We start from the raw sequence: 27629 nt of genomic DNA on the forward strand, positions 1-27629 counted from the left end.
ATTATAACCTATCGACACTGATATAACATTGTAAGGTAAAGCGCTGGTCTGTAAATCTGTGTTGAATTTTATTTTGTTGGCATGACAAAATATCAACAAATTACAGAATTTAAAAAATCAACACTTGTTAAATAATAGGGTGTTCATATGGCACTTTTGTCTTCCCGTAGGAGGTTTACTAAGTTCTAAGATGCACAGCCAAAAATAAAGAACGCCAGCATCTTCAGCGTGATTACAGTTTTCAACTGCCCAACCATTGTGACCACATGACCCAATATTGGATTCTGAGCCTGTGCATCCGACATCGTCCAACCATATGGTTCCTTTGCCTTGTCCAAAATATGCACTCTCTACAGCAAGTGCGTTGGAATATGGAAGACTTAAGGACTTGCAGAAAACTCTGGCATCAGTGTTATCCCAGTTGTCATCGCAACTGTTCCCCAGCCTCCATTATGGTACACTTCTACCCTACCACCGTATTTGCCATTGATATTTATTCCAGTAAGACGGTACGGGTGACTGGACACAAAAGCTGGAATGTTAAAACAAAAGATAAAGACAGAGTGTTTCATTTATGATCCATTCATATTGCTTTATCTTTTTTCTTTCTTTCTTTCTTTTGTGTAAGTTATATTCTGTCATGATATGTCTGAATTATATTGTTTTATCATGTTGTATTTTACACATTATTCCTTCAGAATTTTATCTCTTTCCAGCTACAGTCTAGCGAGCTATATCAAATTATTTCTATGTTCGTCTATTTTAAGCTTTTTACCTGATTCACAATTCCTGCCTGTATATCTGTAAGGACAGCTGCAGGAATACGATAAAGTTTCATTCCTACAAATGGCGCCATTCTGACAGGGTGTGCTGCGACAGTGATCTGCTTCTGTAGCAAATATGGCGAATTTTCTAAGCATGTTCTTGTTAGTTTTCTTTTTATTGAGTTTAACTACGCAGGCAATTCATATAATACATTTTCTTTATATATGGATTTCATGTACAAATTATATTTATCATAATCCAAACATATTTGCTCATATATTTTCAAGTTTCACCTTGGCAGTTTGTCCCGTAGTACCCGGCAGAACACAAACATTGATAAAAATTCACCATGTCAACACACGTCTCACCATTCTGACAAGGATGGCTGGAACATTCACTGATTTCTAAAAAAAAAAGAGTATATTAATAAAACATTATTTCATTTTAAAAGCAAAACATCTTATAAATACCGCAGAAAATGTGTACTGACTGTTAATTTTAGAATTTAATGTTAGAGATTTCGAAAATTAAAAAATTCACTTGGTATTTAAGTTTTCTTTGCAATGACCTGTATACCACCCTTTTACTGGCTAAAGTAACATACCAAGCTGACATAATTTGCCAGTAAAACCAGGAAGGCAATCGCAGTCAAAACTGCCATGATTATTTCTACAGGTGGCGCCCCTGGCACATGGGTTGTTCATGCATTCGTTGACGTCTACAAAAGAAACAAAATATATTTGTACCTTTCTTTTTCCATTGATTTTCTTATTGCAGTTCTTTGAACTTATCCCAGTCGTTATTATAGCAAATATATAATATTCACTATATTCTGCACAAACAGATTGCGTTACAAAGTTATAGAAAAGAAAGAACCATTACAAAACATGTAATTTGATAATAAAAAAATTGCTTGATGCGTTCAAAATGGGAACATAATATTTTAATGTGTATGAGAGCTAATTAAATCAGTCTTATATTAACTTGTGATGGACCCAAAGTAATGAAAAACTTTCATTGGTCTACCAGGTCATTCAAATTACACAAACTTATGGTTTGGTACCTACCGTTGTCACACCATGTCCCTTGGTAACCGGAAGAGCAAGAACATCGGAACGAGGCCACCGAGTTCTCACACTTGGCACCATTTTTGCAAGGGTTGCTTATGCAGTGATTGGTAAGAACAACATTACACCGGTATTTAGACAGTCCTTGTCAATTTCCACTTGCAGAAACATTTCTCTTTTTATTTGCCACACTAAATGAAAAAAATACATTACAAAATTGCTTTGAGTAAAAATATTTTGACTAATGTTGAGATAGCATCCTGCTGACTTCAATAAGAATAATTAGCTGATTTGCTGAGTAGGGGATACCCTAATGCCGGTAAGGAAGTCATACTACTCAGAACACATTCAATCAACCTACAGGTATGTTACTACCACATCTGTGTATATAACAAAATCCACACAAACACTTTGTTAATATATGTATAAAATGATATCGACAGAATTCTTTTGATTTCCGAAATACCCGAAAATTGTAACAGTCAAAATGAGAGACCCAGTTATGAGAACAAGTTCCTACAAAGCTACTGAAATTAGATTCAGCGATGCACTATTAGGTACACTTCAAGCACAATCTTTACAAACCACTTATTTGTGCCTATGTTATGGGCACACTGGCTGGTTGCATGAAGTACATGCATGTGGCATTTTCCTGTCAGTGTTGCATGGGCAAAACATTTGAATTAAATTTAAAAACTAATATTTAACAACCAATGCTTCTCTTTGGGGTCATTAATGACCCCACAAGAGTTTGTGCTGTATGCGCCACACTAATTGGTTGATCCCTACAAAAAAACTGTGAAAGTGTGTAGGATTAGTAGACTGACAAACTCATGCAAGGAAAGAAAGTTGGAATAAAAAATAAAGAGATGGCACATTAAATCATATGGCTGGGGTCGTAAATGACCCCACTCGGTCACTTGAGGGTTAAGACTCAATATTGGGTTCTGATCACGTGCAGTTGACAGCCGTATGGTTCCACCACCTTATCCGAAATAGGCTTCTGTACAGCAAATTCCCTTAATAACTGAAGTATATTTTTAGCAAAATCGAAGTTACTGAAAATATATTTAAATAGAAAGAAACTTCATTAAGATTAATAATAATAAAAATAATTAAATGTCAAATGTTATTTATAGCACTCCATTTCATAAATTTCAATGCTACTGACGGATATGTCTGTTTAATATACTATACTATACTATACTATACTATACTATACTATACTATACTATTCTATACTATACTATACCAAAAGCATGTATTCTAACTCTTACCTTGACTTATAACAACTGAATAGATTTCAATGCTACTGACAGTTATGTCTGTTTAATCCACTATACTATACTATACTATACTATACTATACTATACTATACTATACTATACTATACTATACTATACAAAAAGCATGTATTCTAACTCTAACCTTGACTTATAACAACTGAATAGATTTCAGTGCTACTGACAGTCATGTCTGTTTAATCTATTACTCTATACTATACTATACTGTACTGTACTGTACTGTACTGTACTGTACCGTGCCGTGCCGTGCCGTGCCGTACCGTACCGTACCGTACCGTGCCGTGCCGTACCGTACTATACTAAAAGCATGTATTCTAACCATAACCTTGGCTTAAAACAACTGAATAATGCAAGAGTAATGTACTGATTTTTAAACCTGACAAAAGCTACTCATCTTACATAACCGAATATCAACAGATCAGTGCTATTCATTTGATAGCAATATGGTGCCAAACCTTTGTCTCTCCCTGTATTGGTTCACTATGCTGAAAGAGGTAGCACATTTTCAACAGCATGTTCTAAGATGTATCTTCAATAACAAATAACTCCAGCATCTTCATCGTGACCACAGTTATGAATCCCCCAACCTCTGTGAGTACATGATGCAATGTTGGGTTCCCACCCTGTGCAGTCAATATCGTCCAACCATATAGTTCCATTACCTTGCCCGAAATACGCACTCTGTATGCTAAGTGCTCTGGAAAAGGGAAGACCCAAGGACCTGCAGAATACTTGAGCATCAGTATTATCCCAGCTGTCATCGCAAACTGATCCCCAACTTCCATTATGATACACTTCAACTCTGCCACTATAGTTTCCAATGGTAATTGATCCAACAAGACGGTACAGGGGACGGTACAGCAAATCTGAAATGTTCAATGAAAACATGTTCAAAGAGAAAAACAACTTACAGGTACAACTAATACCTCAATATCACTTTAAAATAACGCAAAATAATATTGTACCCAAAAGGGTTTGCCTAAAGGGTCAATGACCCATGAATGCACACCCCCCAATACAAATAATAAAAACTCTACTTAGTACTAAAAACGACACTGTGTACATCTAAAAACGACAATGTGTACATCTGCAACGACCCACCCAAGTGCAAACGTTCTCGGGGTCAAAGCGCTCCGCCAGAAGAGCACCATAGTGCTCTCTGACGGATCGTCTAAACATTGATCTACCAGCCCTTGAACGAGTGCAAATGGGAAGGGCGTTCCAGATGGGAACATTACGATTGAAATATGACCGGCTACACGTTTCGGTTCTACAGAAGTTGGCACTATGGATGATAAAATGATCCCCTTCTTTCTCTAAAATACAAATACTTCGAATGATCAAGGTCAGCCCTGCCAATAAAACAATTATACAGAAAGGTAACGTCTAAAATTTCTCTTCTATAAGCTAAAGGCAGCAAGTTTAAAGCGATTAGTCTATCTTTATAATTCATTAGGTTACCCAGAATATGCCTTGTGGCAGATCACTGCACCCTTTCTAGTCTTATCAAATTTTCTTTTGTAATGTGATCCCAAAATACAGAATTAAACTCAAGCTTTGAGCGTACTAACGAATCAAAAAGAGGCTGTATTAACCTTGGGTTCCTATTTCTATCAAACATTCGCCTAATAGTTGCCCATGTCTGATTTGCACTTTTAACAATGTTATTTACATGTGGATTAAAAGTCAGCTCGCTGCTAACGGTAACTCCTAAATCCCTTCGTGTACCTTTGTCAAGAGATGTCCAGAGATGTTATAATAAAATACAGTTGGATTTACCTTCCGTGTGTCACTTAGCAGCATACATTTTTTAGCATTCAATATCATTCCCCACCGGTTACACCACTCTACTACTTTCTCAAGATCCCCCTGGGGGCCAAACAATCAGCCAAAGAGCTAATTAATGTATGCATTTTTGAGTCATCAGCAAAAAGAGACGTGTATTTAATTTAAAGAGAGAGTCATATTCTGTCAATGAATAATTGAAATGAAGTTTCAAATTTTGTACAGAATGTTTACACTTAGAATTAACTCACATTTTATTGTATTTTCTTCGACACTTATTCTCATTTTACCTACAGTCTTGCAAAACTGATTATATCAACATTTTTTCATGACACGGCTTTAACCTGATTCACAATCCCTGTTGGTATATCTAGAATGCTAGCTGCAAGAAAAGGTGTTACCACAACTACTGCACGTGGCACCTTTTGTAGCATGTTAACATTAAGTATTATTGTCAGCAGTAAGACATGATATGATTTCAGCAATATTCAGTGAGATGAAATCGATTATGTCTATGTCTCTGTAAATAACGCCCCAGCTTTATTCTGTAATTTACTGTTTTGTCACCAGGCCTCTGTCTGACACATATAATTCGTTCTTGTAAGAACGTACCAGAACATATTATCTAGTTCATAATCAGAAACATTTTTGCATATTATTTTTCATCTTATATTTATTATTTTTTCTCACCTTGACAGTTTATCCCGTAGTATCCGACAGAACACAAACATTGATAAGAATTCACCATGTCAACACACGTCCCACCATTCTGACAAGGACGACTGGAACATTCACTGATTTCTAAAATAAGAAACATGAATAGATGTCAACTGAAAAAAGAGCAGAGTCATCATTCACCGACTTCTAAAGTGGTAATATATTCGGTAAATTAATGTCAGGATACAGGAATTATCCAATCGTAAAAGAAGCAACACGCCATCCAGGTATCTTAAAATAAAACTTTGCAAAATCTGTTATCCTGTAATGGCATTTAAAAAGGTCGTTTATTCAAAACAAAAACACTTGTAATGTATGTTCTAACTAACTTACAGGAGATAATTCTACGTGGTTTTGTTAAAAATTTAAATTCTGCATAATTTTAACGGATATCCTACCTAGCTGGCAGTATGTTCCTGTAAAACCACCTGGACAACTGCAGTGAAATCCGCCATAACTGTTTTGACAGGTGGCGCCACTGACACACGGGTTATTCAAACATTCATTTATATCTGAAAAGAAACAAAATATGCACCAAAGACTTAATTTTAAAGTTCAATTAAGTTAAGAGTTTTTTTTTCACCTTAAACATGTAATTGTGAAACTGTTTTTACATCATTCATGTGCTGCTTGATAAATGTGCCTTTTCTGTTGAACGCATTTACAAGATTAGAGTTTTTAATGATTTTGAAAGAAAGTCAACGAGAATAAATGGTGTGATCCAGAGTGCAAATAACGTTTATGAAAACTTGTGTTAACTGTGGCATCGAATGTCACATATTTTTCTTCAGATGAGTTCAACCGGGTATAGTGAAAATTGTACTGCCACAAACAACAATGTGTGTGCATGAAGACTTACCGTCTTTGCACCTAGGTCCTTGGAAACCGGAAGTACAAGAACATAGAAACGAAGCTGCCAGGTTTACACACGAGGCACCATTTTTACAGGGTAGGCTAAGACAATGGTTGGTCACTTTGGTAAAGTATGGATAAATATGATTAGATTTCATAACAGAAATATCTTGCTAACAATGCAGTTACACCCATAACACTGGGGATTAATATGTGTGAGTTATGGAATGCGTGAGAAAATTATATATAACTTCTTGACAGTTATTTGTCGATTTCTCTACTTCATGCTGAAACATTCTAAAATACAGTTTATCATAATGAACGTTTCGTGTAACAATTTAACCATTTTTCAAAATTTTCCCAATTTACAACTATCCTTAAATTATTCTTTTACTTGAACCTGTCCTAGACGCATGGCCGTTTTTGTGCTAGAACATCGCAAGAATACAAAATGTTTTCCAATAGATTGATTACTTGTTAATTAGGTTTAACCACAGCCACAGCTGAAGTTCTTACTTGTTTCACAATTTCTACCCGTATATCCAGACGGGCAGCTGCATATATACGTCTCAGATTGATTCCTGCAGACTGCACCATTTTGGCAAGGCTGGCTGCGACAGGGATCTCTAGCTGTAACACAAGTTTCAGGTGTGCTAATGGTACTTTCTATAGCTTAAATCACCCTCTCGTTCTTTTCAACAAACACAATGGAAACACCTGCTCAAAAATACTGAAACCAATACTGAAAAATACAAACCAATGTGGGTTGGCAAACACGCACACACTTTTTTTCAATATGATATTTGATATAAACACACAGAGAGAACGTTTAATACCTACCTTGACAGTTTGTCCCATAGTACCCTGCAGAACACAAGCATCTATAAGAATTCACCATGTCAACACACGTCCCACCATTCTGACAAGGATTGCTGGAACATTCACCGACTCCTGCAATTGTATCACAAAAGTTTCAGTAAAATGCATAAAAATGCATAAAATGTTTTGTCCGCTGGCTTGAGAACTCTCAACAATCATTTTTATATCAGACAAAGCTTATATTCCCAATTCAGACCTCAAAATGGATCAAAACCTAAAAAAATAAAGTAGCGTGTAACGTGCCTACACCTGTAGTGTCGTTTTTATCTTTCTAGCTTTCTCGGCTGTCTTCTAATGTTGCTCACATTGTTTGATTTACACACGACAAAGAATCGCTATTCAAAGCATGCGCCACTGTCTTGTGTAAAAACGAGTCCATGCTCGTAAAGACAGATGTCGTTCTAACTGACAGGCAAGTCATTCACAATCAACATATTATATTAAAAAGGGAGTAAGACATCGAATACTAGTAGAGGAACGTGTCGAGCAATAATTCGTTACCAGGAGATAGCATTTTACTTCAGGGAAATCTCGTACCTTTAAGAGGAAAAAGAAGCAGAAAAAATAGCTTACAAACACCACAGAAGACTATGTTAATTTTGTAATTCAGTAACAATGTCAACATTTCACAGGTACTTGTTTTTTTTTTTTTTTTTTTTTTTTTTTTTTTTTTTTTTTTTTTTTTTTTTTTTTGTTCTCATTTATCAGTATAGTGTTTTTTGTCTTAATTAAAGTACAATACCAAGTTGACACAATTTGGCGGTGTGAAAGAAATGGTAGTCCTAGTAACGCAAGTCTGACCGGACACTAAGTCCTGGGAATGCAAGTCCTAGGTCTAGCGTTTCTAGGAATTGATGTCCTAGGACATATGTTACTATGTCCGTGGGACAACAGTTACCAAGGAATGCAAGACCCATTGCAAGAAATGCCAGTCCGGATGGGACCTCTTTTCCTGATTTATATTAGGACTATATGTCCGGTTTGACCTCTTTCTCGCACTTAAATGTATGTTACATATATTTCATAATAATATGTGTGTATTAAAATGACATTTGTCGTTACCTTTATTACTTTAATATTCACAAACTGAATGAAAAAATTTAATAATGAAAAATAACACATAAGAAGTTGTAATGAATTTATTTTCATTTTATTAGACCTATTCATTTGTCTGATAAATTTCAAATTGGAGCCGTTGACTGCACATTTAAGGGTGCATCCTCCTTCTATTTGCAAGATGTACGGTCCAGATTTTGATATTCCTTTTATTAAATAAAGCCCTAGCCAGGGATCTTCGTGCTTTCCACCTTATCTGTCTGAACTTCTTAGATTGCGTTTTAGAACCGTTGTACCTATGGTAAGCACCTGTGTAAAAGAATTAATTATGATAAGTCTTTTTCACATAATTTATAATAATTCAACAAAAATTTATAGAAATGGAAATTGAGCAAGAAATAAGCATACGTACACACCGCAGCAACAGCAATACAAAATAACCTCAGGCAAACAATGTACTTATAACGGTCATAATATGTGAAAGAAAAGTTTTATTGGTAATATATATATATATATATATATATATATATATATATATATATATATATATATATATATATATATATATAATGAATGCAATGATGACTCACTAAAATGTATTACCTCATCTGTAGAATGGCGAGCATCATATCTCTTCTTTTGCTCTTGTTGAGCCTTTCTCATGTTTTTCAGTACTGCCTCTCCTACTGTCTTGTTCATAGTGACCACCCTATTTTCCACTTCTTTTTGACAATCTGCAACAGTCGGCATATGTATGCCACTGGGCCCTGGCACTTCTTCACCATCTTCTCCATCACTTTTGCACACATCTGTTGGTAGTACAGGTTCTCTACAGACAAAATAAATTTAATTGTATGCACAGTTACCCATTCCTTAAATTTTATTTATTATAATCATCCGATATAACATATAATAAAAAGACGACATTGTTAAATATCACTTACATCATTGAAGAAAATGTGTGGAAATATATATATTTTTATTTATTTTATTTTATTATTATTATTATTATTTTTTTTTTTGATAAAAAGCCAAAGAATCCAATATTTATGGTGAAGAAAAGTTCAAATTCCTCTTTACCTCCAAAACATCAGATAAAAAGGGGAAAACCCAGTCGATGCATTGATGGACGTATTATACGCAAAGACAACATCCCCAAAAACTTCGTCCCATTGGTGATCATCCTGGTACTTTAACAGCATGTCCTTCAGGGTTTGGTTAAAAAGTTGTGGAAAAAAGGATAAATAGTAAAATTCATCCAATACATAAATGTTATAGAAGAATATGTACTCATCTCACCAAACTAATAACTTGTATAGATAGCATTATATAGTATGTATTATATAAAATGGCCAATCTAACCCTTAACTAAAATGTGGGCTAAAATTACTGACAATATATGGCATACAAACATGTATAAAATGTGTTTATTAAAGAATAAAACATACCCGTGAGACCATTGCATTGAGGATGGTAAGCTGTGGTTCTTGTGTTTAATTTTGAGGGATGTGGTTATGGAATGTAACAAATTGTTGTTATGAAAATTAACTGTAAATGAACGCTTACTTTATAATTCGACTTGTTAGTTCTTCGAATTACTCTTTTCTGGGTCGGTGTTGTGCCTATCGGATATGTGCCCTCTTGAAGATATTGAAATATAACCTCTATGTTGGGTCTATCACGGGTGCTGCTCGTCCCTTCCATATCCAAAGTCAAGTGAGGGTGTGGTATAAGAAAATGAGCGTATTTATAGTAGTGCAAGAAAGCGCGTGGCATCTGTAACCAACCAAAATCATCTGACGTGGCAAAGTAAAATGACCAGCAAACATGACAAAGACATAAAAATTACGAAAATCACACCGGTAAAACGAGGAGGACAATTGCAGTCAAAACCATCATGGTTCTTTCGACAGGTGGCGCCTCTGGCACATTGGTTGTTCGAGCATCCATTCCTATCTGGAAATGAACAAGTATCAAATATTCTGTCAATTTCCACGGTACAGTTCTTTATTCTATTCCAGTGCATAGTATATATTTAATGATATACTTTATACTTGTACAATTACAAAATGACGGGTTTTGTACCCACAGTTTCGCCACCAGATGGACATTGTGCCTTGGTAAGTGGAAGATATATATCATTATGTCTCAGCGATCAGTTTTATTTGCTTTATTGAACAACACAAGAGTCAGATCTGAAAATGTAAAGAATTGTCTCATTTCAAGACAAGAATCTGGACAAGAAAGGCCACGTCTTTCCTATGCCGCGACTTGCGAACGACTCATAGTAATAACAACATCAACTTAAAAGCAACTCAATCACACGAATAAAAACATGAATAACTATACAACAAAATTACTTAACTAACAAAATAACTTAACTTATAAAACGAAATGTATCAAAAATAAACAATTTATGTGAAGTAGGAATGGAATGATAAAGGAGGAATAATAAGAAACCAAAAGTTGAATACCAAATGAAACATAAGAAAGAAAAACAGAAATAAAACTCACGCCTACCTGAAAATATAAAAGAAGTGTCTCATTTCAAGACAACAAACTGGACAAGAAAGACCACGTCTTTCCTATGGCGCGACTTGCGAACGACTGATCTCTTTCCCTCGCGCGAAACAGACTTTGGACAAAGAAAAACACACACAAGAGTAAACGAAAATACACGAATGAAGACGAACGAAAACGAACACAAGGAGAACACAATGACAGCACAAGGAGAGCGAAACTAAAGTATTTCGCCTGTCAAAAGTACACCAAAAAGGCCACATAGTTCTCGCACTTGATACTATTTCAACAAAGTTTCCCAAACCAATGATTGGTCAGTGTCATACATATCTACGGTCAAGCACCTTAATAGTCTGCCATGCCAAAGCTTTGGAGTAATATATGGTAATTAGTAATCGATAAAAATTTGGACTTTCACATGATTAACAGAACCCTTTATTTAATTAAATATATAATTATTTTATAAATTTATTTGTCTATATTTTCTATTTTCTATTTGTCTTCCGCCATTTATTTTCAAATTAAACCTATTGTTTACAGAATTAAAACTTTTACAATTATGGCTGAGTTGCTCACTTTTTTCTTCTTGGGTATGCACAAGTGACCATACAACAGTAACAACCAGTGCAGCGCATATGATTCCAATTAACACCAATGCTATTTGTAACCGTCTATTGACTTTTGTCTTTGGTGGCTGTGTAATGCTTGGATTGGTGTCAATGACATTGTTGGTAGGACCACAAATCCTAATACTCTCGTAAACACTTGACGTCTCCTCTGGAGCACAATTCACATCTGATGACGTTTGATTTCTATTAACTTTTGTCTTTGGTGGCTGTGTAATCTTTGGATTGGGGTCGGTGATATTGTCGGTAGGACCACAAATCCTCATACTTTTGTAAACACTTGGCGTCTCCTCTGGAGCAAAATTTACATCCGATGACATTTCATATGTTGCGTTTACATACCCGGCGCTTTGGTTTCTATTAACATTAGTCTTTGATGGCTGTGTAATCCTTGGCTTGGGGTCAGTGACATTGTCGGTAGGACTTAAAATCATCATACTCTCGTAGACATTTGGCGTCTCCTCTGGAGCAAAATTCATATCTGTTGACGTTTCATATGTTGAGTTTACATACGCGGCGCTTTGGTTTGGAGGAGTAGTAAATAACTCGATACCTAAAAGCAGTAGTGAGAAACCAACACATTTATTTAAAAATATTATGTTGGACACTGGGCAAGCATTTCTTCGCGTACTCTCCCATCACATATTTATTTTTATAGCTTAAATTTTAGACAGATTAGTAGAATTAAATCTTATTTGTACAAAATGATTAAATTAAACATTCATCCCTGGATGCATACCTCTTGTGTCTGCCATGTTTACTTTCTTCGAAATTCAAGAGCTGTGGAATAGTAAAATGTTATATTGCAACATGTGGAAATTTTTTAAGCATATTGCAAACGAAGAAAATGTAAATTTGCATTTTGCAATTACGACGCTTTTTACCTTTTTGTAAATAACTGAACGGTTTGAAAAACATCTTTAGCATAGGTCCACATTTATTCTCTTTTAGCTGATTCTGAAAATTAGGATGGGCCCCAAAATACTACATTGCATTTATTAAATTGGGGTCCTGAGAGGAATTTCATTTTATTTTTATTCCAATTAAACGTCGTTGCTAAACGCATGGCGTTTAAAGCAAAATGCAGCGGATTTCGGCTGGACAAGGGCGTTAAACGAGATAAATAGCGTTTTACTGGATTGAACGGCGCTGAGTTAACCGTTTAGCACAAGTGTAACGAAACTGATGGCCCGTGTTACAGAAACCCATTTAGTTATTATGGTTAGGGTTAGTCTCCATTTAGTTATAATGGTTAGGGTTAGCCTGACCTAAGTGGGTCAAAATCCTGTACAAGTGAATGGAAAGCGGACTCTTTACCATGAGACTCTGACATGTTACATCGGCGCTTAATTTGATGTGAACTTGCTCTCTATTGTGCTTGTTGGAACTACATGTAGATGACGTCAAAATAAATAACCCACCTGTTATTGCATAAGACTGTCCTAATAACAGGACTCCTAAGGAGACTAGTGCAAATCACCTCAATTCTTTTTTTAATATTAATAAAAATATCAAAATATTTATTGAAACTGGAACTGTTACAACTGAGAGATCGCTTACGCCCACACCCTGCCCACCTCAGTCTCAAACACGTTATCGGGAACCAACACAGACTTAGATCTCTTTGGTTCCTCAACACTTTTCAGTGGCGTACATGTACAAACGTTGGCTGTAAAATGTGCCGTGGTTGCAGGTTACATAAATAATGTTTTTCTATGGTTGCAAACGGCGTTGAGTCTGTAGTAGTGACAATGCCCACAATTTATTCTCTGAGCGATCGCAAGTCCGGTGTTATAGGAGTTTAATATTAAAAACAGCAGGGAATATTACGATAAGCGACCCCCCGGGCTTTCTGTAACTGATATGATGGTAAATATGGTATCTATGGTGGTAAATATGATATCTATAACCTCTATACATAATCGATAAGACCTTACCGAAATGTAGACTTTCTTATCGATTTTGTCACTTCCACTAGACCAAAGAATATTGCAAAAAAATTGTTGTTCGTATTAAACATCTTTTCACTCCTTATTTTTATTAATTAATTTATTTTATTTTATTTATTTATTTATTTATTTTTATTTATTTATTATTATTATTACTTTTTTTTATTTTGCTGAATGTCTCCGTTGTAAAGTATCAATAATAAAACTACAAACAGAACCTACGCCGAACTTAAGATCAGGTACGCGTTCATTACACTTTGTCAGTTCACACTGTCATTTATTTATTATCATTTGATGCAATTATACATGTACTTTTTGATGAGTAAAACAAGACAAGTTACCAAAAGATCCTAATGTTTCAGGTTGAAAACCGCCTGATTCTAAAACGTTTAACAAAGAAAAGACACCATCGCTGAAGTCACTATGATAAGCACAACCATTTCATCTACACTCACGAACATTTAATTCCCTTCAACATTTTTACTTTTAAATGTGGAGCACCATAGTTGCACAACTGTGAGATGAGATAACTCATCTATAGAAGTATGTAAAATATTCAAAACCTAGAATACATAATTATTATACTTACTAGTGCGTTTGCAAAATTGTGTTTTCGAACAGCCTTTATACTAATGTGACTCTGCGCACGTATGTTAACAGCAACGCGTCAGCTCCAACGCTGAAACTAAGCAATACTACTTCCTGGTTCAGAAACGAGTTCAACACGTGACGGGGAAAATATACGTCACTGCAAAACGTTTGCATCTAAAAGTGGTTGCTTTTTTTTATTTATTTGAGCTTCATTCATATAGACGGGGTTATACATTTACTCCTTTGAAGGCAGGTCCTGATTTTTTTTCTTTTTCCATTTGTCTAGACAAAAAGTACACCCACAAATAAAATGTGCACTGTGTTATTTCATAGCTTTACTTTTTTCGTCATAAAATACGAACCAGATACTAAATCCCAATATTCCTAAATTAAAACGTCCATAGTCACTTGACGATTGCAATAAATTTCTAGTTTAAGAGGTCATAATGTTTACACAACGTAGCATCTTTGGTAGACATAAAAAGTTATCATCAGGTTGAAGAAGTGTACCCTAGGTTCTAGATTTCCGTATTGCCAGCTCGATCTTGATTTCATACATAACCCATATCAGCAATACGAAACTCTAGCCACTAGCGGCAGATTGAGGGCGTGTTTGTCAAAATGTTGCCTGGGGCGCTTCCATATTTGGAAGTCGCAAGTCTCGTACGTCACAGCTGTATTCGCCTGAGAGCTCCATTTTTGGAAGTCACAAGTCTCGTACGTCATAGGTTTGGCCGCCTGAGCTGACTTTCCCGCCCTTCGGTGACTTTATCTCGTGCAAACGAGACAAGAAGCAAAGTGGCTGATACGGAGTTTGAAGTTTGAACTAAGAATATCTTGTAGTCGTAGGTCAGTGCAACAACACAAGCAACATTCTGCTTTAAAAACTGATTTTGGTCTAGCCATTGCGCAGCCCTTATAGTGGTGTCGGGCATACAGTGTAGCTGTCAAACTTGGCACACGGTAAGCACGTGTGTTGTGTTTATATATTCAGGAGTAAATGTTATTTGATAAGCAAAAAATACAAAAACATTGGATATTGGATATATCTTTTTCTTTTAGGAGAATATTATTCATTTTTCACTTTACATCTTAAATACAGTAAATGAAATTAAATAAAGCATAATTTTAAAAATCTGTTTTACGTTTCATTTTGGTTTAATGACATTCAACTGCAGACTCACTGTGCAAATTGTAAACAGTTCTTTTTATTCTTAACTCGGTTCTTTTATTCCAAAGTGACATAAGGCTGATCTCACCAACATCAAAACATCTTATAAAATCAATTGTAAAAATCGAGAACATTACATTAACCACTGCCGTCGTCCTAATATTTTCTTATGAAGGCTCCATTTTAGTTTAATAAAATTTCGTAAACGTATGAGTATTATATGACGAAGTAGATTATAACGTTTGTTGATACGAGAGGTAGTAAATACAAGAACGGTATATTCTTTCATATAATTTATTACTATTTTCCCGTTGTTTCCCCCGCCGTTTTTTCTCCATTTTTATTTCTACATGAACTTCATCCAATATCTAAAGGCCTTCTCTCCGCTTACATTACACGCAGTTTGCAAGCATCATAAGAACAAACCAATCTACCCTGGATGCAGTTACTGTACAAGCACTCCCCGATCCTTATTCACTCATGGCTGTCAATTACTAACATTACAAATGTATCTTTCACAGTTCACAAGATTCTGAATGAATTTTATCACATAAATGACACATCATGACTAATACGAGGGGCGGTTACTGTAGCTGAAAACGGTAAAAATAAAATCATTTGTGCGGCCACCACTTCCATTTTTGCCTTCCCTGGATAAATGTGGCTTTAATATTTACAGGTTGGAGACAGATTGACGAGCACAAGATCGGTTTGGCTAATAAACCGGTCAGCATAAATGGAGCGATTGTTACATTGTACCTGTTCCAAGCTGAGTATCTGTCGTGTTAAGTTAATGCTCTTCAACGACGAAAGTTTTGTCGACGGGCATCACAATCTTGGGCGTTAATAATAATAGTGCCGTACATAACGCTTAATTGTCAAATTCCTTTCTTGTATGTGAATCATGCTTGAAGATAGTTCGTATTGACATAATATACATTATTGGCCCACGTCAGCACTCTTCCAGTATATTTGGACTTTATTCTCGCAGACCCATTTCTTTCTGCGAAAAATATCTTAAAACCTAGTTCTTCTAGTTTTCTCAATACATATACATGCTTTGGTGTTATATATTTCGAGAAGTTCCATATGTGGAATTCAATGGCTAACTGTTTAACATGTTTTAAAGATCCTTCCTTTAAGGCAGTCTTTAAGGCGTCCCATTCCGACTCTTCTACGTCCATTTTCAGGTAGTCTATTGTTGCCTGAAATTTAGAAAAATGTTAATTAGAAGCGACGTTGACTAGATTTGACATTTTAAATATTTTAATAATCTTTGTATAGTTTTTATATATGCTTTTGATACTTCATATTTGCTTTTTTAATTAGTAGTATTATACTTTAATTCTAAAGCAAAATTTTGTAAACACGAATGAAGTATAGAATAGTATTGCATTATAAGAATTTAACATTGCACAGTGTATATAACTGTAACGTGCAGTGAAATAAACATAATAAATTGTTATATAAGATATATAAATATTATCATTATAACTGACCTCTTTTCTTTCAATGTATTTATAATGTGTTATTTCTTGTTATTTGTACTAAATGCATCTTGTTGACAAAGGGAAAATTGGTGAAAAAATTACTTTAGCTACATGAAGACCTTCTGTCAATTCTAGTCGTTTGCTTTTAAGACCAATAAAAAAGGAGTATTTATTACATCTGTATGTTTCAGCATCTGCCTTACTGTCCCTAGAGTTTTGAGGGCCCATTGTTGTCCATTCTTCCACTTGACAATTCTGTTTTCACGAAAGAGTCCAATGTTGTAAAACCACATGTTTGGTTGGACCTCTTTGGACTCTTGCTTTAGGCCGATGCTGAAAAAAAATTATATATATACACATGTATACCTTTTAGATATTAAGAAGATATTAAGATTATAACTGCTGATCGAGTCACAGACTTGGGTCCCCAGCTCTTTAAGTGAACCATTTTGAAAATACTGTACCTTATAATAGGCAAATGTTAAATTACTGACATGGCTGAATAGCCTAAGTTTATCAAGGAGTTAATTTGCATTGTAAACATCTGGTCTAACTGACCTTGGTATTTACATGTCCATCAGTATTTTAAGAAAATGAAATAGACCAAACTGAAAAAGGAAAATATTATTATTATTATTATTATTTAAATGGTATTACTGACCTTGGATCAAATCCATACACTGTGCAGCTCTTTGACATATATCTGTCGAAGGACCATTCATTGCCCAATCTGTACGCAAAACATAAATATAAAGCAGATGTTCACTGTCAAGGCATAAAACTATTCCCTTCATTTCTAGTAATTTTAAATTAATAGAACTCTTTGAAATGGAGTGCAAATTGGGCGCAACCTGCCAATTTTGGTCAAAACCTGATCGTTCTTATTTAGATAATGAAGTGCGAGATATGTACTTTTGATAAAGCTAATAATATTGATTTGGCAAATTTGAACCAGATATTTGATAAGAACAAACAAGCAAATAATGTTAATCTCTCTCTCTCTCTCTCTCTCTCTCTCTCTCTCTCTCACACTCTCTCTCTCTCTCTCTCTCTCTCTCTCTCTCTCTCTCTCTCTATATATATATATATATATATATATATATATATATATGGTTTAGTTTATTCCTACCCAAAAGAATACACAATACATGAGCCAGGTTTGATTGCAAACGGTGGGTCCATACAAACTTCCCAACCTCCATCTTCAGAGATTCCAGCACGAACTCTATTACGGCAGTCGTACTGCTGGCGCATGAGATGACTGCAATATATAAAAAATTATATAGTGAAAAAAGATGTCTCTCAAAAGATGAAATTCTAAATAAAAAAATATTAATAATATTAAATGAATTTAAGGATAAAACACAGTTTAATAAACAAAATTTCATGAAAAGTTACCTTTGTATTTCCTTGCTTATAGCCCATCATATGAAGCTAACCTACCAAATTCCTATAAATTATTACACTACTGATTTTCCTGTACATAAAAAGCACATTCACCTTTTTCCATTTTTTTTATTATTATCATTATTATTATTATTATTATTATTATTATTATTATTATTATTATTATTATTATTGCATCTTCTTCCACAACACTGGTGACACGTTTGTACACAAAAAATTATCAGCTAACTAATCACCGAGACGGGATAAATATGAAATATTCAAATCAATGATAATAAAGCTAAATATATATTTTTTATTATCATTTTGAAAATTGACTATTCTGCCATAAATTCTATCGGAGAGAAATACAAGTAGACTGTAAAAGATACGAGAGGATGCAAGCACCAAACCTGGACGAGATAGTCTCTATTTGGCCAAGTCTCTCTACCCAGTAACTACTTTCACATACTGCTGGTATGACTTCGTGAAACAATGAACTATTACACAAAGATGTTTTTTTTTTTTTTTTTTTTTTTTGCAAACTATACAAATACAAGAATAGTATTAAAGGGAATTAAGGTTTTGTCTATTGTTCGAAATAAGCATTTAAAATGATCATCTTAAAGTAAAAGACTTACCCATAAAAGCCTTTCTCTAGTCTGTCGTATTCCTTTAATGTCATTTTCAACTCAGGTATAAACTTATCCACATCCCCCTGTAGCGTCGAGGCTACTTCCCCTCCTAGCTCTTCTTTATAAAAGAACGGGTCCCCATACTGTTTGACATCGGTGTCATTTTTATCCATTAACGCCATGGTAATTTCATCCACCAGATTGTATGATGTGACACCCGTGAGACGGTGAGGCTACAAATAAATATAATAAATAAATAAGAAAACAGAAAAAAAACAAGGACAGTTAAGCTTTTTACAAAGTAGCTATCAGGATTCTGTAATTCTGATATTTTCTACAGATATGCTTTTATACCCCAATTTTTTTTTTTCTTACAATCGATCTTTTTTTTCGATCATTTCTTTTTTTTCATTATGCTTTAGCAATATGTGGTGTCTTGTTACAGTTATAGTGACTTAAGTGTAAAAACCATTTTATACTTTAAAAACATTGAGCATATACCGTTACTAATGAGAGAGAGAGAGAGAGAGAGAAAGCTTACCAACTGGGAGCCTTGAGATTTGGAGCCTTGAGATTTGGGGCCTTGAGATTTGGGGGTTGGCGTTTTGGGGCCTTGAGATGCGGGGGTTGGAGATTTGGAGACTTGAGATGTGGGGGTTGGCGTTTTGGGGCCTTGAGATGCGGGGGTTGGCGTTTTGGAGCCTTGAGATGTGGGGGTTGGAGATTTGGAACCTTGAGATGCGGGGGTTGGAGATTTGGAGCCTTGAAGGGAAGAATCAGAACTGATCAACTGTGGGCCTTGAATCATCCACAACATTAAAAACACAACAACAAGCCCAGCTGAAAGACCAACAACCATCTTTAGGGAAGGTGGACGAAAAGGTAGGCCCTGGAACTTCATTGCGGTACCGCAACTCCTAGCAGTTATCTCAGACTTGTTCTGGTAGCACACAATCTTAATAAATTCACGCAGCTATGGGTGGCTTAGTGGTGGATCCTTGCAAACAGATGCACTAGTAGTTCTAGCGTGCAATATCGTTAACTTTGCCTTCATTAGTTATAGATCTGGTGACATTCTACTGCGGCATCCGCTTTCATTGTGCTGATCACACCGAGGACAACTCCATGTAGCTAAAATGAAGAAATAAAAATCTAATAAATGAATTACTTTGAAAATCGTCCAGTAAATTAAGTTCATAATATTAAGAATAATAATGTGCGGTATCGATACACTCCTTGTCACGGGGAGAAGATTGAAGCACTGAAGTCATTTGGTATGTAACTTGGTCGGTTATCAATAATAATAATAATATACTGCAAGGACAGCGATGAAGAGGCAGACCCAGAACAAGCCGGATGGGAAATCTGAAAAAAATTTGTTAAAAGGCGAAGAACCAGGATAGCTGCTAATTCGTGGGTGCTTCCACGACCTAATTGCCTACGGACCTAGTGATGAGTGGTTCTGGGTCCACTCTTTTCTGGCGGGGATCAATATGCAATATGTGACATATACAACTCTATGTTACGCCACGGAACTTAGCTTACTCAGCCTCCCTGCCTAACAAAACTTGATTACCAACATTACGTGGTCACATGCACACATACACACATACACACACTGGACAATAGAAGTGTCAACCCTACTGAACCAATACTTTGGGGGAGATAAATGACTGTGGAATGATATATGCTCCTGGTATAATTTTATTAACATCAAATTACACAAAAGAAACGGTTCTGGCTGAACAATTCAACTGTATCGATATCCTGACATTGCTTAAATTCCTCCTCTTCCGGTTTATAACCTTGATTACTCTGATTCAGGGGGTGACACTTTTATTGTCCAGTGTGTGTATAACCCTAAGAACAATGTTACTGTCATGGAAATCCTGGTCAACGAAGCCAAGGAACTGATCCTGTTTTTTATTATTATTATTATTATTATTATTATTATTATTATTATTATTATTTATTTACTTATTATTTTATTTTTATTTTTATTTTTATTTATTTATTTATTTATTTATTTATTTATTTATTTATTTTTTTTTTTGTGAAACCAGGCCAGAAAAGCCCCCCGACCCTTTCTGTACAGCCATAATGCAACCACGGCTTTGTTATGATGTCCGACATTGGAGACATTTTAGGGAAAACTACCAAGATAACAGTAACTGAATTAATCCCACACAAACCGAAGTTTAAGTCCAGCAAATGTCTTGTACCAGTAAGATTTAATAAAAAAATTTATGGGCTGTGTTTATCATGGCATAAATGCTGTTCCACCAAGACATTTAGAATAATTCTCACTAACCTTGCAGACTTTTTTACATAGTGGGCAAAATTTTCACTAGTAGGCACATTATGTTTAAAGAATGTTAAAATCAGTACACATACTGAAACAGGTGCGTGGCATAAACATATCAGAAGAACGATACCTGCGTATATAGGCCTACTGGGCACACGCCTTATGATATAGTTATTTTCATTTGCAGTGTCGATAAATTGATTTCCCAACAGAGACTGCGTGAAGCACCAAGTTATATATATCATATAATATACACCCATAGCGTTTTGAATGACACACATTCGATTCCCACTCAGTCCTTTTTTTATTTATTTATTGTTTTAATTGTTATTATTGTTAAAGTCACAAAATATTTTACTCGGGGCAAGTTTGGAAATAAGACTTTCACGCAGAATATAGTATATAAAGAGATTCTATAAATCATGTATAGGCCTACTAATCTCTTATCACGTTTCAATCTATTACCATGTGACGGGTATCAGCTAGAAAGCTGTATAAAGAAGTCTTCATCGTCACAAAAACTAGTACCAGTACCTAGTGTATACGCCCTGAAATACCAACTTAACTCAGGTGACACCTTATTGCTGGTGGCCTAGTTCTTTATTTAAAGAATTGAACGAGTGTCTTTCAAACAACTTGGCTTACGGTTGACCTCACGCATTGTTATTCGTTACAAAGGTTTGACTAACAACAAGCGCGTCCATGTTGAGAACAACATTCGTTATAATCAAGACATATATAGCACACAGAGATTGTCTGGTTTCAGTACGTTTAACATGGAAATGGCTTGATCACGAAAATAACAATGCTAACCACATACGTGTACACATTCAATCTACTCGATAAATTTACACCTGACCCTGTAGAATATAAACAGACCAGAAGACAGCAAATTCAAAAGGGGAGTCTGTTTCTGAAAAAAGTAGACCTTTTACCATGAAACCTTCCAGTATCAGGATAAAAATTTACCCGGAGGGGACCTGTTCCTAGATATTTTTCGAACCCCCAAACCCCCCACCCCGCGACTACGGGCCTGATAAATCAACCTACATGTAGATGCATATATATATATAATTTTTTTTTTCTGTACCAAGTACCAGTAGGCTTACATGTACATACAACCCTTAACTATCCAAAATCATATAAATTTAAGCTACTCGATCAACTCACCAGCGTATTCATAGAAAGAACACCTTTGACCAGCTTGCATGTATGTGCCACCAAACACTACAGGAGCTCTATAGGTATATGAACGTGTTTGTTTTACCTGTCCTCCCGGTCGATGAAACGATCATATCACGTGATATGAAAAAATATGAAGAAAATAGACACGAGCTCACGAGGTGAATGTCAAGGTTGTCCGACTGAAAAGGCCTCTTACCAACATGAGCAAAATTGAAACATATCCGAAACTTAAATTCTCCCGTATTTAGGTCACGATCTAAAGCAAAATTGGCCTTTGGGGTGGACGACAATTAAAAAAATGAATTGTTACAAATTTGAGTCCATATTGGAGAACGTCCTCTCCCCAAAATAGAGAAGACGTCAACCGCAGGTGTTCTCACGGTGTTAGCCAGACAGAGTGTGCTGCCTAAATTAGCACTCGTACAAGGAGAAACAAATATGGCGGAGGAGTTCCAAGTAAGTCGTTTACAAATGCACGTTAGTTACAACACTCTCCTTTCATTGTCCGTAGACATGTTTGTGCCTTTTAGCATTGAAAGAATTTATTTAACTGACAATGGTGCATGGAACTTCTAGGTCCAGTGGTACACGACTTGGAAGAGGTGGGAGATCAGGAGGACTGGCCCAAGATCATGAAGAGAGAATTCAGTAGTTGAGAAGAGAACTTGAGGTATAAAAAATCATTAAAACTTATATTGAACAGACAAATTGTAATTAAGCTTCTCGCTGTACATGGAGGTTTTGTCAGGTGATTATGAGCATGGTGGTCTTTAGATGCTAAATATGTCTGACTTAATAACATCTCTCAAATGTACCTGATTAAGAAGAATCTATTTTAGAAGTAACATATATGCTCCACTTCTTCAAGCTAAATATGGTTTTGATGTATTTAAGTACATGTGCGATTTCGGAAACGCTTACTTACCTAAACTTATTAATTGTTGCAGTAATTACTTTTGGAAAGATGTCATCATCTCTTGGAAAAACGTAACCACATGCCTTTATGATAAAAAGAGCATAATCACACTGGAGCCTATATGGTACAACGATAATTTAGTGTTGGGTGTAATCCTGTGTTTATAAAGCACTGGTATACCAAAGGTGTAAAAATTGTTGGAATTATTATTATTATTTTTTTTTATTTATTTTTTTTTTTTATTATTTTTTTTTTTTTTGACGAAGACAGGATTTTATCGAAGGAGAAATTCGAAAATAAATTAACATTACAAAGCTGCAGTGAACTCAGATTCTACGGTTATTTCCGTTTGCAGAGTCGATAAATTGATTTCCCAACAGAGACTGCGTGAAGCACCAAGTTATATAATTCATATAATATACACCTATAGTATTTTGAATGACACACATTCGATTCCCACTCAGTCCTTTTTTTTCTTTTATTTATTTTTTTAATTGTTATTATTGTTTAAGTCACAAAATATTTTACTCGGGGCAAGTTTGGAAATAAGACTTTCACGCAGAATATAGTATATAAAGAGATTCTATAAATCATGTATACTAATCTCTTGTCACGTTTCAATCTATTACCATGTGACGGGTATCAGCTAGAAAGCTGTATAAAGAAGTCTTCGTCGTCACAACAACTAGTACCAGTACCTAGTGTATACGCCCTGAAATACCAACTTAACTCAGGTGACACCTTATTGCTGGTGGCCTAGTTCTTTATTTAAAGAATTGAACGAGTGTCTTTCAAACAACTTGGCTTACGGTTGACCTCACGCATTGTTATTCGTTACAAAGGTTTGACTAACAACAAGCGCGTCCATGTTGAGAACAACATTCGTTATAATCAAGACACATATAGCACACAGAGATTGTCTGGCTTTAACGCGGAAATGGCTTGATCACGAAAATAACAATGCTAACCACATACGTGTACACATTCAATCTACTCGATAAATTTACACCTGACCCTGTAGAATATAAACAGACCCGAAGACAGCAAATTCAAAAGGGGAGTCTGTTTCTGAAAAAAGTAGACCTTTTACCATGAAACCTTCCAGTATCAGGATAAAAATTTACCAAGAGGGGACCTGTTCCTAGATATTTTTCGAACCCCCAAACCCCCCACCCCGCGACTACGGGCCTGATAAATCAACCTACATGTAGATGCATATATATATATAATTTTTTTTTCTGTACCAAGTACCAGTAGGCTTACATGTACATACAACCCTTAACTATCCAAAATCATATAAATTTAAGCTACTCGATCAACTCACCAGCGTATTCATAGAAAGAACACCTTTGACCAGCTTGCATGTATGTGCCACCAAACACTACAGGAGCTCTATAGGTATATGAACGTGTTTGTTTTACCTGTCCTCCCGGGCGATGAAACGATCATATCACGTGATATGAAAAAATATGAAGACAATAGACACGAGCTCACGAGGTGAATGTCAAGGTTGTCCGACTGAAAAGGCCTCTTACCAACATGAGCAAAATTGAAACATATCCGAAACTTAAATTCTCCCGTATTTAGGTCACGATCTAAAGCAAAATTGGCCTTTGGGGTGGACGACAATTAAAAAAATGAATTGTTACAAATTTGAGTCCATATTGGAGAACGTCCTCTCCCCAAAATAGAGAAGACGTCAACCGCAGGTGTTCTCACGGTGTTAGCCAGACAGAGTGTGCTGCCTAAATTAGCACTCGTACAAGGAGAAACAAATATGGCGGAGGAGTTCCAAGAAAGTCGTTTACAAATGCACGTTAGTTACAACACTCTCCTTTCATTGTCCGTAGACATGTTTGTGCCTTTTAGCATTGAAAGAATTTATTTAACTGACAATGGTGCATGGAACTTCTAGGTCCAGTGGTACACGACTTGGAAGAGGTGGGAGATCAGGAGGACTGGCCCAAGATCATGAAGAGAGAATTCAGTACTTGAGAAGAGAACTTGAGGTATAAAAAATCATTAAAACTTATATTGAACAGACAAATTGTAATTAAGCTTCTCGCTGTACATGGAGGTTTTGTCAGGTGATTATGAGCATGGTGGTCTTAAGATGCTAAATATGTCTGACTTAATAACATCTCTCAAATGTACCTGATTAAGAAGAATCTATTTTAAAAGTAACATATATGCTCCACTTCTTCAAGCTAAATATGGTTTTGATGTATTTAAGTACATGAGCGATTTCGGAAACGCTTACTTACCTAAACTTAATAATTGTTGCAGTAATTACTTTTGGAAAGATGTCATCATCTCTTGGAAAAACGTAACCACATGCCTTTATGATAAAAAGAGCATAATCACACTGGAGCCTATATGGTATGGTAATTTAGTGTTGGGTATAATCCTGTGTTTATTAAGCACTGGTATACCAAAGGTGTAAAAATTGTTGGAATTTTTTTTTTTTTTTTTTTTTTTTTTTTTTTTTTTTTTTTGACGAAGACAGGATTTTATGGAAGGAGAAATTCGAAAATAAATTAACATTACAAAGATGCAGTGAACTCAGATTCTACGGTATACGAAACTGTATCAGGCACAAAACACAAACTGATGTTACTGAGAATACCCCCTGTCCATTTACCCCACAATCTGTAGAACTACTCCTTGAAAGCAGAAAGGGCAGCAAAGACGTTTACCAAACTCTCTATAAACCGGCTAAGAATAGAAAAATTGAAAAAAGGTGGAACTTGAAATTAAACACTGATACAAAGTATGAAATTGTAAATAGTAACTGTTTTAGGTCTACAAATGACACCAAACTCCAATGATTTCAGTATCGGACAATACACAGAATCTTGCCGGTAAAATCATACTTGAAAACTATTGGTGTGGAAGAGGACGATGACTGCCCATATTGTGGTGAAGATAAGGAGAATATTTCACATATTTTGTTTCATTGTGCAAGAAGTAAAGACATCTGGTGGGACTTTAAAAAATCATATCTTTACCAGAACGGGTAATGAGGTCATTCTTTAGGGAGAAAATACCCTTTTTGGTTTTCCTTCTAACTTTGTTAGTCCAATAACCTTTATTATAATAGCTACTAAATTTTATATTAACCGGTGCACAAAAAGAAAGAGAATATGCAGCTTTCATCGCTTCTCAATTTTTTGAAAGAAAAATATACCATAGGGAGATACATCTCATCAGAAAAATTATGGTGTATTTAGAGCAACATTCTTCAATGACCAAATTATGAAAATTGTGGTGTTCATACATTTTCAAATATTTTATTTTGGCAGTAAGCTATTGCACATATCAATGCAGAAATGACAGACATAAAAGCGAACATTTTTTTTTTCATTACCAGAGCATGCATGCTGGTGTTGCCAGACAGTGCTGGATACATTGTGACCAGTGTGACAAAAATCCTGCCCTTGCACCGGATATGAAGATGCTTCTGCTAGTAATTTTTTTCCGGGCAGTGACCCAGCACCAGTGGAGATGGCCCATTCTCATTTCCCACTCACTGTTATGTCCCCTTCATTTCGGCTGCTGGTGTTTTTGTTTGATCATTTATCTCTGAAGAAAATCAAAGAAAAACTACATGTATTACCCTTTTTGTACCGTGAGTATCTGTTTACAGACTAAACATTATTTTCATAGTTTATTTTATATGACTTTCAAATTCCTTGTGGATATTCACTTTTCAATATTAAAATCTAGTAGGAAAAAACAGTTGTTTATTACTTGTAATTTAGAACATACATAATTGTTTTAAAGGTATCTTTCAAGACTGATTAAATGTGTTGAATATTTGTGCTGTAACATGCATTCCAATAAAGATCTAATCGGTTTAACATTCTTATTCCATTCTTCTTCCCACAAAGCTTGAGGTCATAAGACCTCTTTCATGCAAGTCGTTGTGTAAAAGGATTCTTTTCATTCTACTGTAATCTGTGCAACAATTTGGCAAATGTAGTAAATAAAGGTATGGAAAAATAAGGTGCTTTCATTTATCAGTTCCTCATACCAAAAGAAAAATATAACACTTCATATATTCTGGTCATATTTCCAACTAAAATCAATAATTTTAAACGGAAACAATTAATGTATGTCTGGATGGATTTATCAACATTTTGGGGTTCAGGAGAAAATAGGCAAAGTTTCAGAATAAATCTATTGTATGCTATATAAGCGTCTATATCGGTAAGAGTCCCATTAAAAGTGTTTGCCTGGTCTTTATGGCTCTGTTTGATCAAGTTACGACCTCACCCCTTTAAGGTATACATACAGCCTATTCATTTAAGCAGTCGCATTTCTGGCCTCACGGAATTGTCATCTGTCGCTGTCGTTATCTTTTGCAGGTACACACAATGGACAATAGAAGTGTCACCCCTACTGAACCAATACTATGGGGGAGATAAATG

General features: G+C 35.4%; 5 protein-coding genes and 1 long non-coding RNA gene across 7 annotated transcripts; 1 reads left to right on the forward strand and 5 right to left on the reverse strand.

Moving 5' to 3' along the window:
* Positions 1 to 1047: 1047 nt before the first annotated feature.
* On the reverse strand, positions 1048 to 1939 carry LOC147760377 (delta-like protein 4). Its single transcript, XM_087018757.1, has 3 exons — positions 1833 to 1939; positions 1370 to 1483; positions 1048 to 1169 (listed from the first exon to the last, which is right to left on the reverse strand). The coding sequence occupies exons 2-3, from the start codon at positions 1467 to 1469 to the stop codon at positions 1048 to 1050; spliced, it is 222 nt and encodes a 73-aa protein (XP_086874883.1). The 5' UTR covers positions 1470 to 1483; positions 1833 to 1939.
* Positions 1940 to 2022: 83 nt separating this feature from the next.
* LOC147760378 (uncharacterized) lies at positions 2023 to 8246 on the reverse strand. Its single transcript, XM_087019266.1, has 6 exons — positions 7331 to 8246; positions 7007 to 7120; positions 6498 to 6611; positions 6037 to 6150; positions 5612 to 5722; positions 2023 to 4002 (listed from the first exon to the last, which is right to left on the reverse strand). The coding sequence occupies exons 1-6, from the start codon at positions 7386 to 7388 to the stop codon at positions 3668 to 3670; spliced, it is 846 nt and encodes a 281-aa protein (XP_086875392.1). The 5' UTR covers positions 7389 to 8246; the 3' UTR covers positions 2023 to 3667.
* Positions 8247 to 8438: 192 nt separating this feature from the next.
* Positions 8439 to 9778, reverse strand: LOC147760379 (uncharacterized). The gene is made up of 3 exons (XM_087019269.1): positions 9506 to 9778; positions 9029 to 9254; positions 8439 to 8734 (listed from the first exon to the last, which is right to left on the reverse strand). The coding sequence occupies exons 1-3, from the start codon at positions 9625 to 9627 to the stop codon at positions 8678 to 8680; spliced, it is 405 nt and encodes a 134-aa protein (XP_086875395.1). The 5' UTR covers positions 9628 to 9778; the 3' UTR covers positions 8439 to 8677.
* A 795-nt stretch (positions 9779 to 10573) lies between these two features.
* On the reverse strand, positions 10574 to 14198 carry LOC147760380 (uncharacterized). The gene is made up of 5 exons (XM_087018758.1): positions 14110 to 14198; positions 12311 to 12351; positions 11522 to 12124; positions 10940 to 10945; positions 10574 to 10620 (listed from the first exon to the last, which is right to left on the reverse strand). Exons 2-5 carry the CDS (start codon positions 12324 to 12326, stop codon positions 10574 to 10576), a joined length of 672 nt encoding a protein of 223 aa, XP_086874884.1. The 5' UTR covers positions 12327 to 12351; positions 14110 to 14198.
* A 1375-nt stretch (positions 14199 to 15573) lies between these two features.
* On the reverse strand, positions 15574 to 22441 carry LOC106171382 (putative methyltransferase-like protein 24). Of its 2 annotated transcripts, XM_086994169.1 has the most exons (8): positions 22269 to 22441; positions 19376 to 19924; positions 19335 to 19345; positions 18800 to 19026; positions 17902 to 18033; positions 17434 to 17502; positions 16949 to 17105; positions 15574 to 16487 (listed from the first exon to the last, which is right to left on the reverse strand). In XM_086994169.1, the coding sequence occupies exons 2-8, from the start codon at positions 19692 to 19694 to the stop codon at positions 16185 to 16187; spliced, it is 1218 nt and encodes a 405-aa protein (XP_086850295.1). In that variant the 5' UTR covers positions 19695 to 19924; positions 22269 to 22441; the 3' UTR covers positions 15574 to 16184. The 2 variants fall into 2 exon arrangements, with proteins under 2 accessions (XP_086850295.1, XP_086850294.1); XM_086994168.1 differs by having other exon boundaries at positions 19335 to 19924.
* Positions 22442 to 22496: 55 nt separating this feature from the next.
* On the forward strand, positions 22497 to 27204 carry LOC147760381 (uncharacterized). Its single transcript, XR_015330811.1, has 4 exons — positions 22497 to 22739; positions 22860 to 22953; positions 25115 to 25208; positions 26570 to 27204. It is a non-coding gene; the product is annotated as an uncharacterized LOC147760381 (long non-coding RNA).
* Positions 27205 to 27629: the final 425 nt, after the last annotated feature.

The sequence above is a fragment of the Lingula anatina genome, chromosome 8 (assembly GCF_051362555.1).
Source record: "Lingula anatina isolate TDL-2025a chromosome 8, LinAna3.0, whole genome shotgun sequence".
Taxonomy (NCBI): Eukaryota; Metazoa; Brachiopoda; class Lingulata; order Lingulida; family Lingulidae; genus Lingula; species Lingula anatina.

Excerpts from the sequence above, each read along its gene's own strand:
- LOC147760379 (XM_087019269.1), bottom strand. The coding sequence starts at position 9,627 with ATGCTGTTAAAGTACCAGGATGATCACCAATGGGACGAAGTTTTTGGG. Across the intron at positions 9,255-9,505 it reads TTTTATCTGATGTTTTGGAG|AGAACCTGTACTACCAACAG; the intron begins GTAAAGAGGAAT and ends TTTTGTCTGTAG. Across the intron at positions 8,735-9,028 it reads CTCGCCATTCTACAGATGAG|GTGCTTACCATAGGTACAAC; the intron begins GTAATACATTTT and ends TCTTTTACACAG.
- LOC147760377 (XM_087018757.1), bottom strand. The coding sequence starts at position 1,469 with ATGAACAACCCATGTGCCAGGGGCGCCACCTGTAGAAATAATCATGGC. Across the intron at positions 1,170-1,369 it reads TGGCAAATTATGTCAGCTTG|AAATCAGTGAATGTTCCAGC; the intron begins GTATGTTACTTT and ends TTTTTTTTTTAG.
- LOC147760378 (XM_087019266.1), bottom strand. The coding sequence starts at position 7,388 with ATGGTGAATTCTTATAGATGCTTGTGTTCTGCAGGGTACTATGGGACA. Across the intron at positions 6,612-7,006 it reads GGGTAGAAATTGTGAAACAA|TGACCAACCATTGTCTTAGC; the intron begins GTAAGAACTTCA and ends ACTTTACCAAAG. Across the intron at positions 5,723-6,036 it reads AGGAACATACTGCCAGCTAG|AAATCAGTGAATGTTCCAGT; the intron begins GTAGGATATCCG and ends TTCTTATTTTAG.
- LOC106171382 (XM_086994168.1), bottom strand. The coding sequence starts at position 19,694 with ATGAAGTTCCAGGGCCTACCTTTTCGTCCACCTTCCCTAAAGATGGTT. Across the intron at positions 18,034-18,799 it reads CTAGAGAAAGGCTTTTATGG|TCATCTCATGCGCCAGCAGT; the intron begins GTAAGTCTTTTA and ends TATATATTGCAG. Across the intron at positions 16,488-16,948 it reads AGATGCTGAAACATACAGAT|GCAACAATAGACTACCTGAA; the intron begins GTAATAAATACT and ends TCTAAATTTCAG.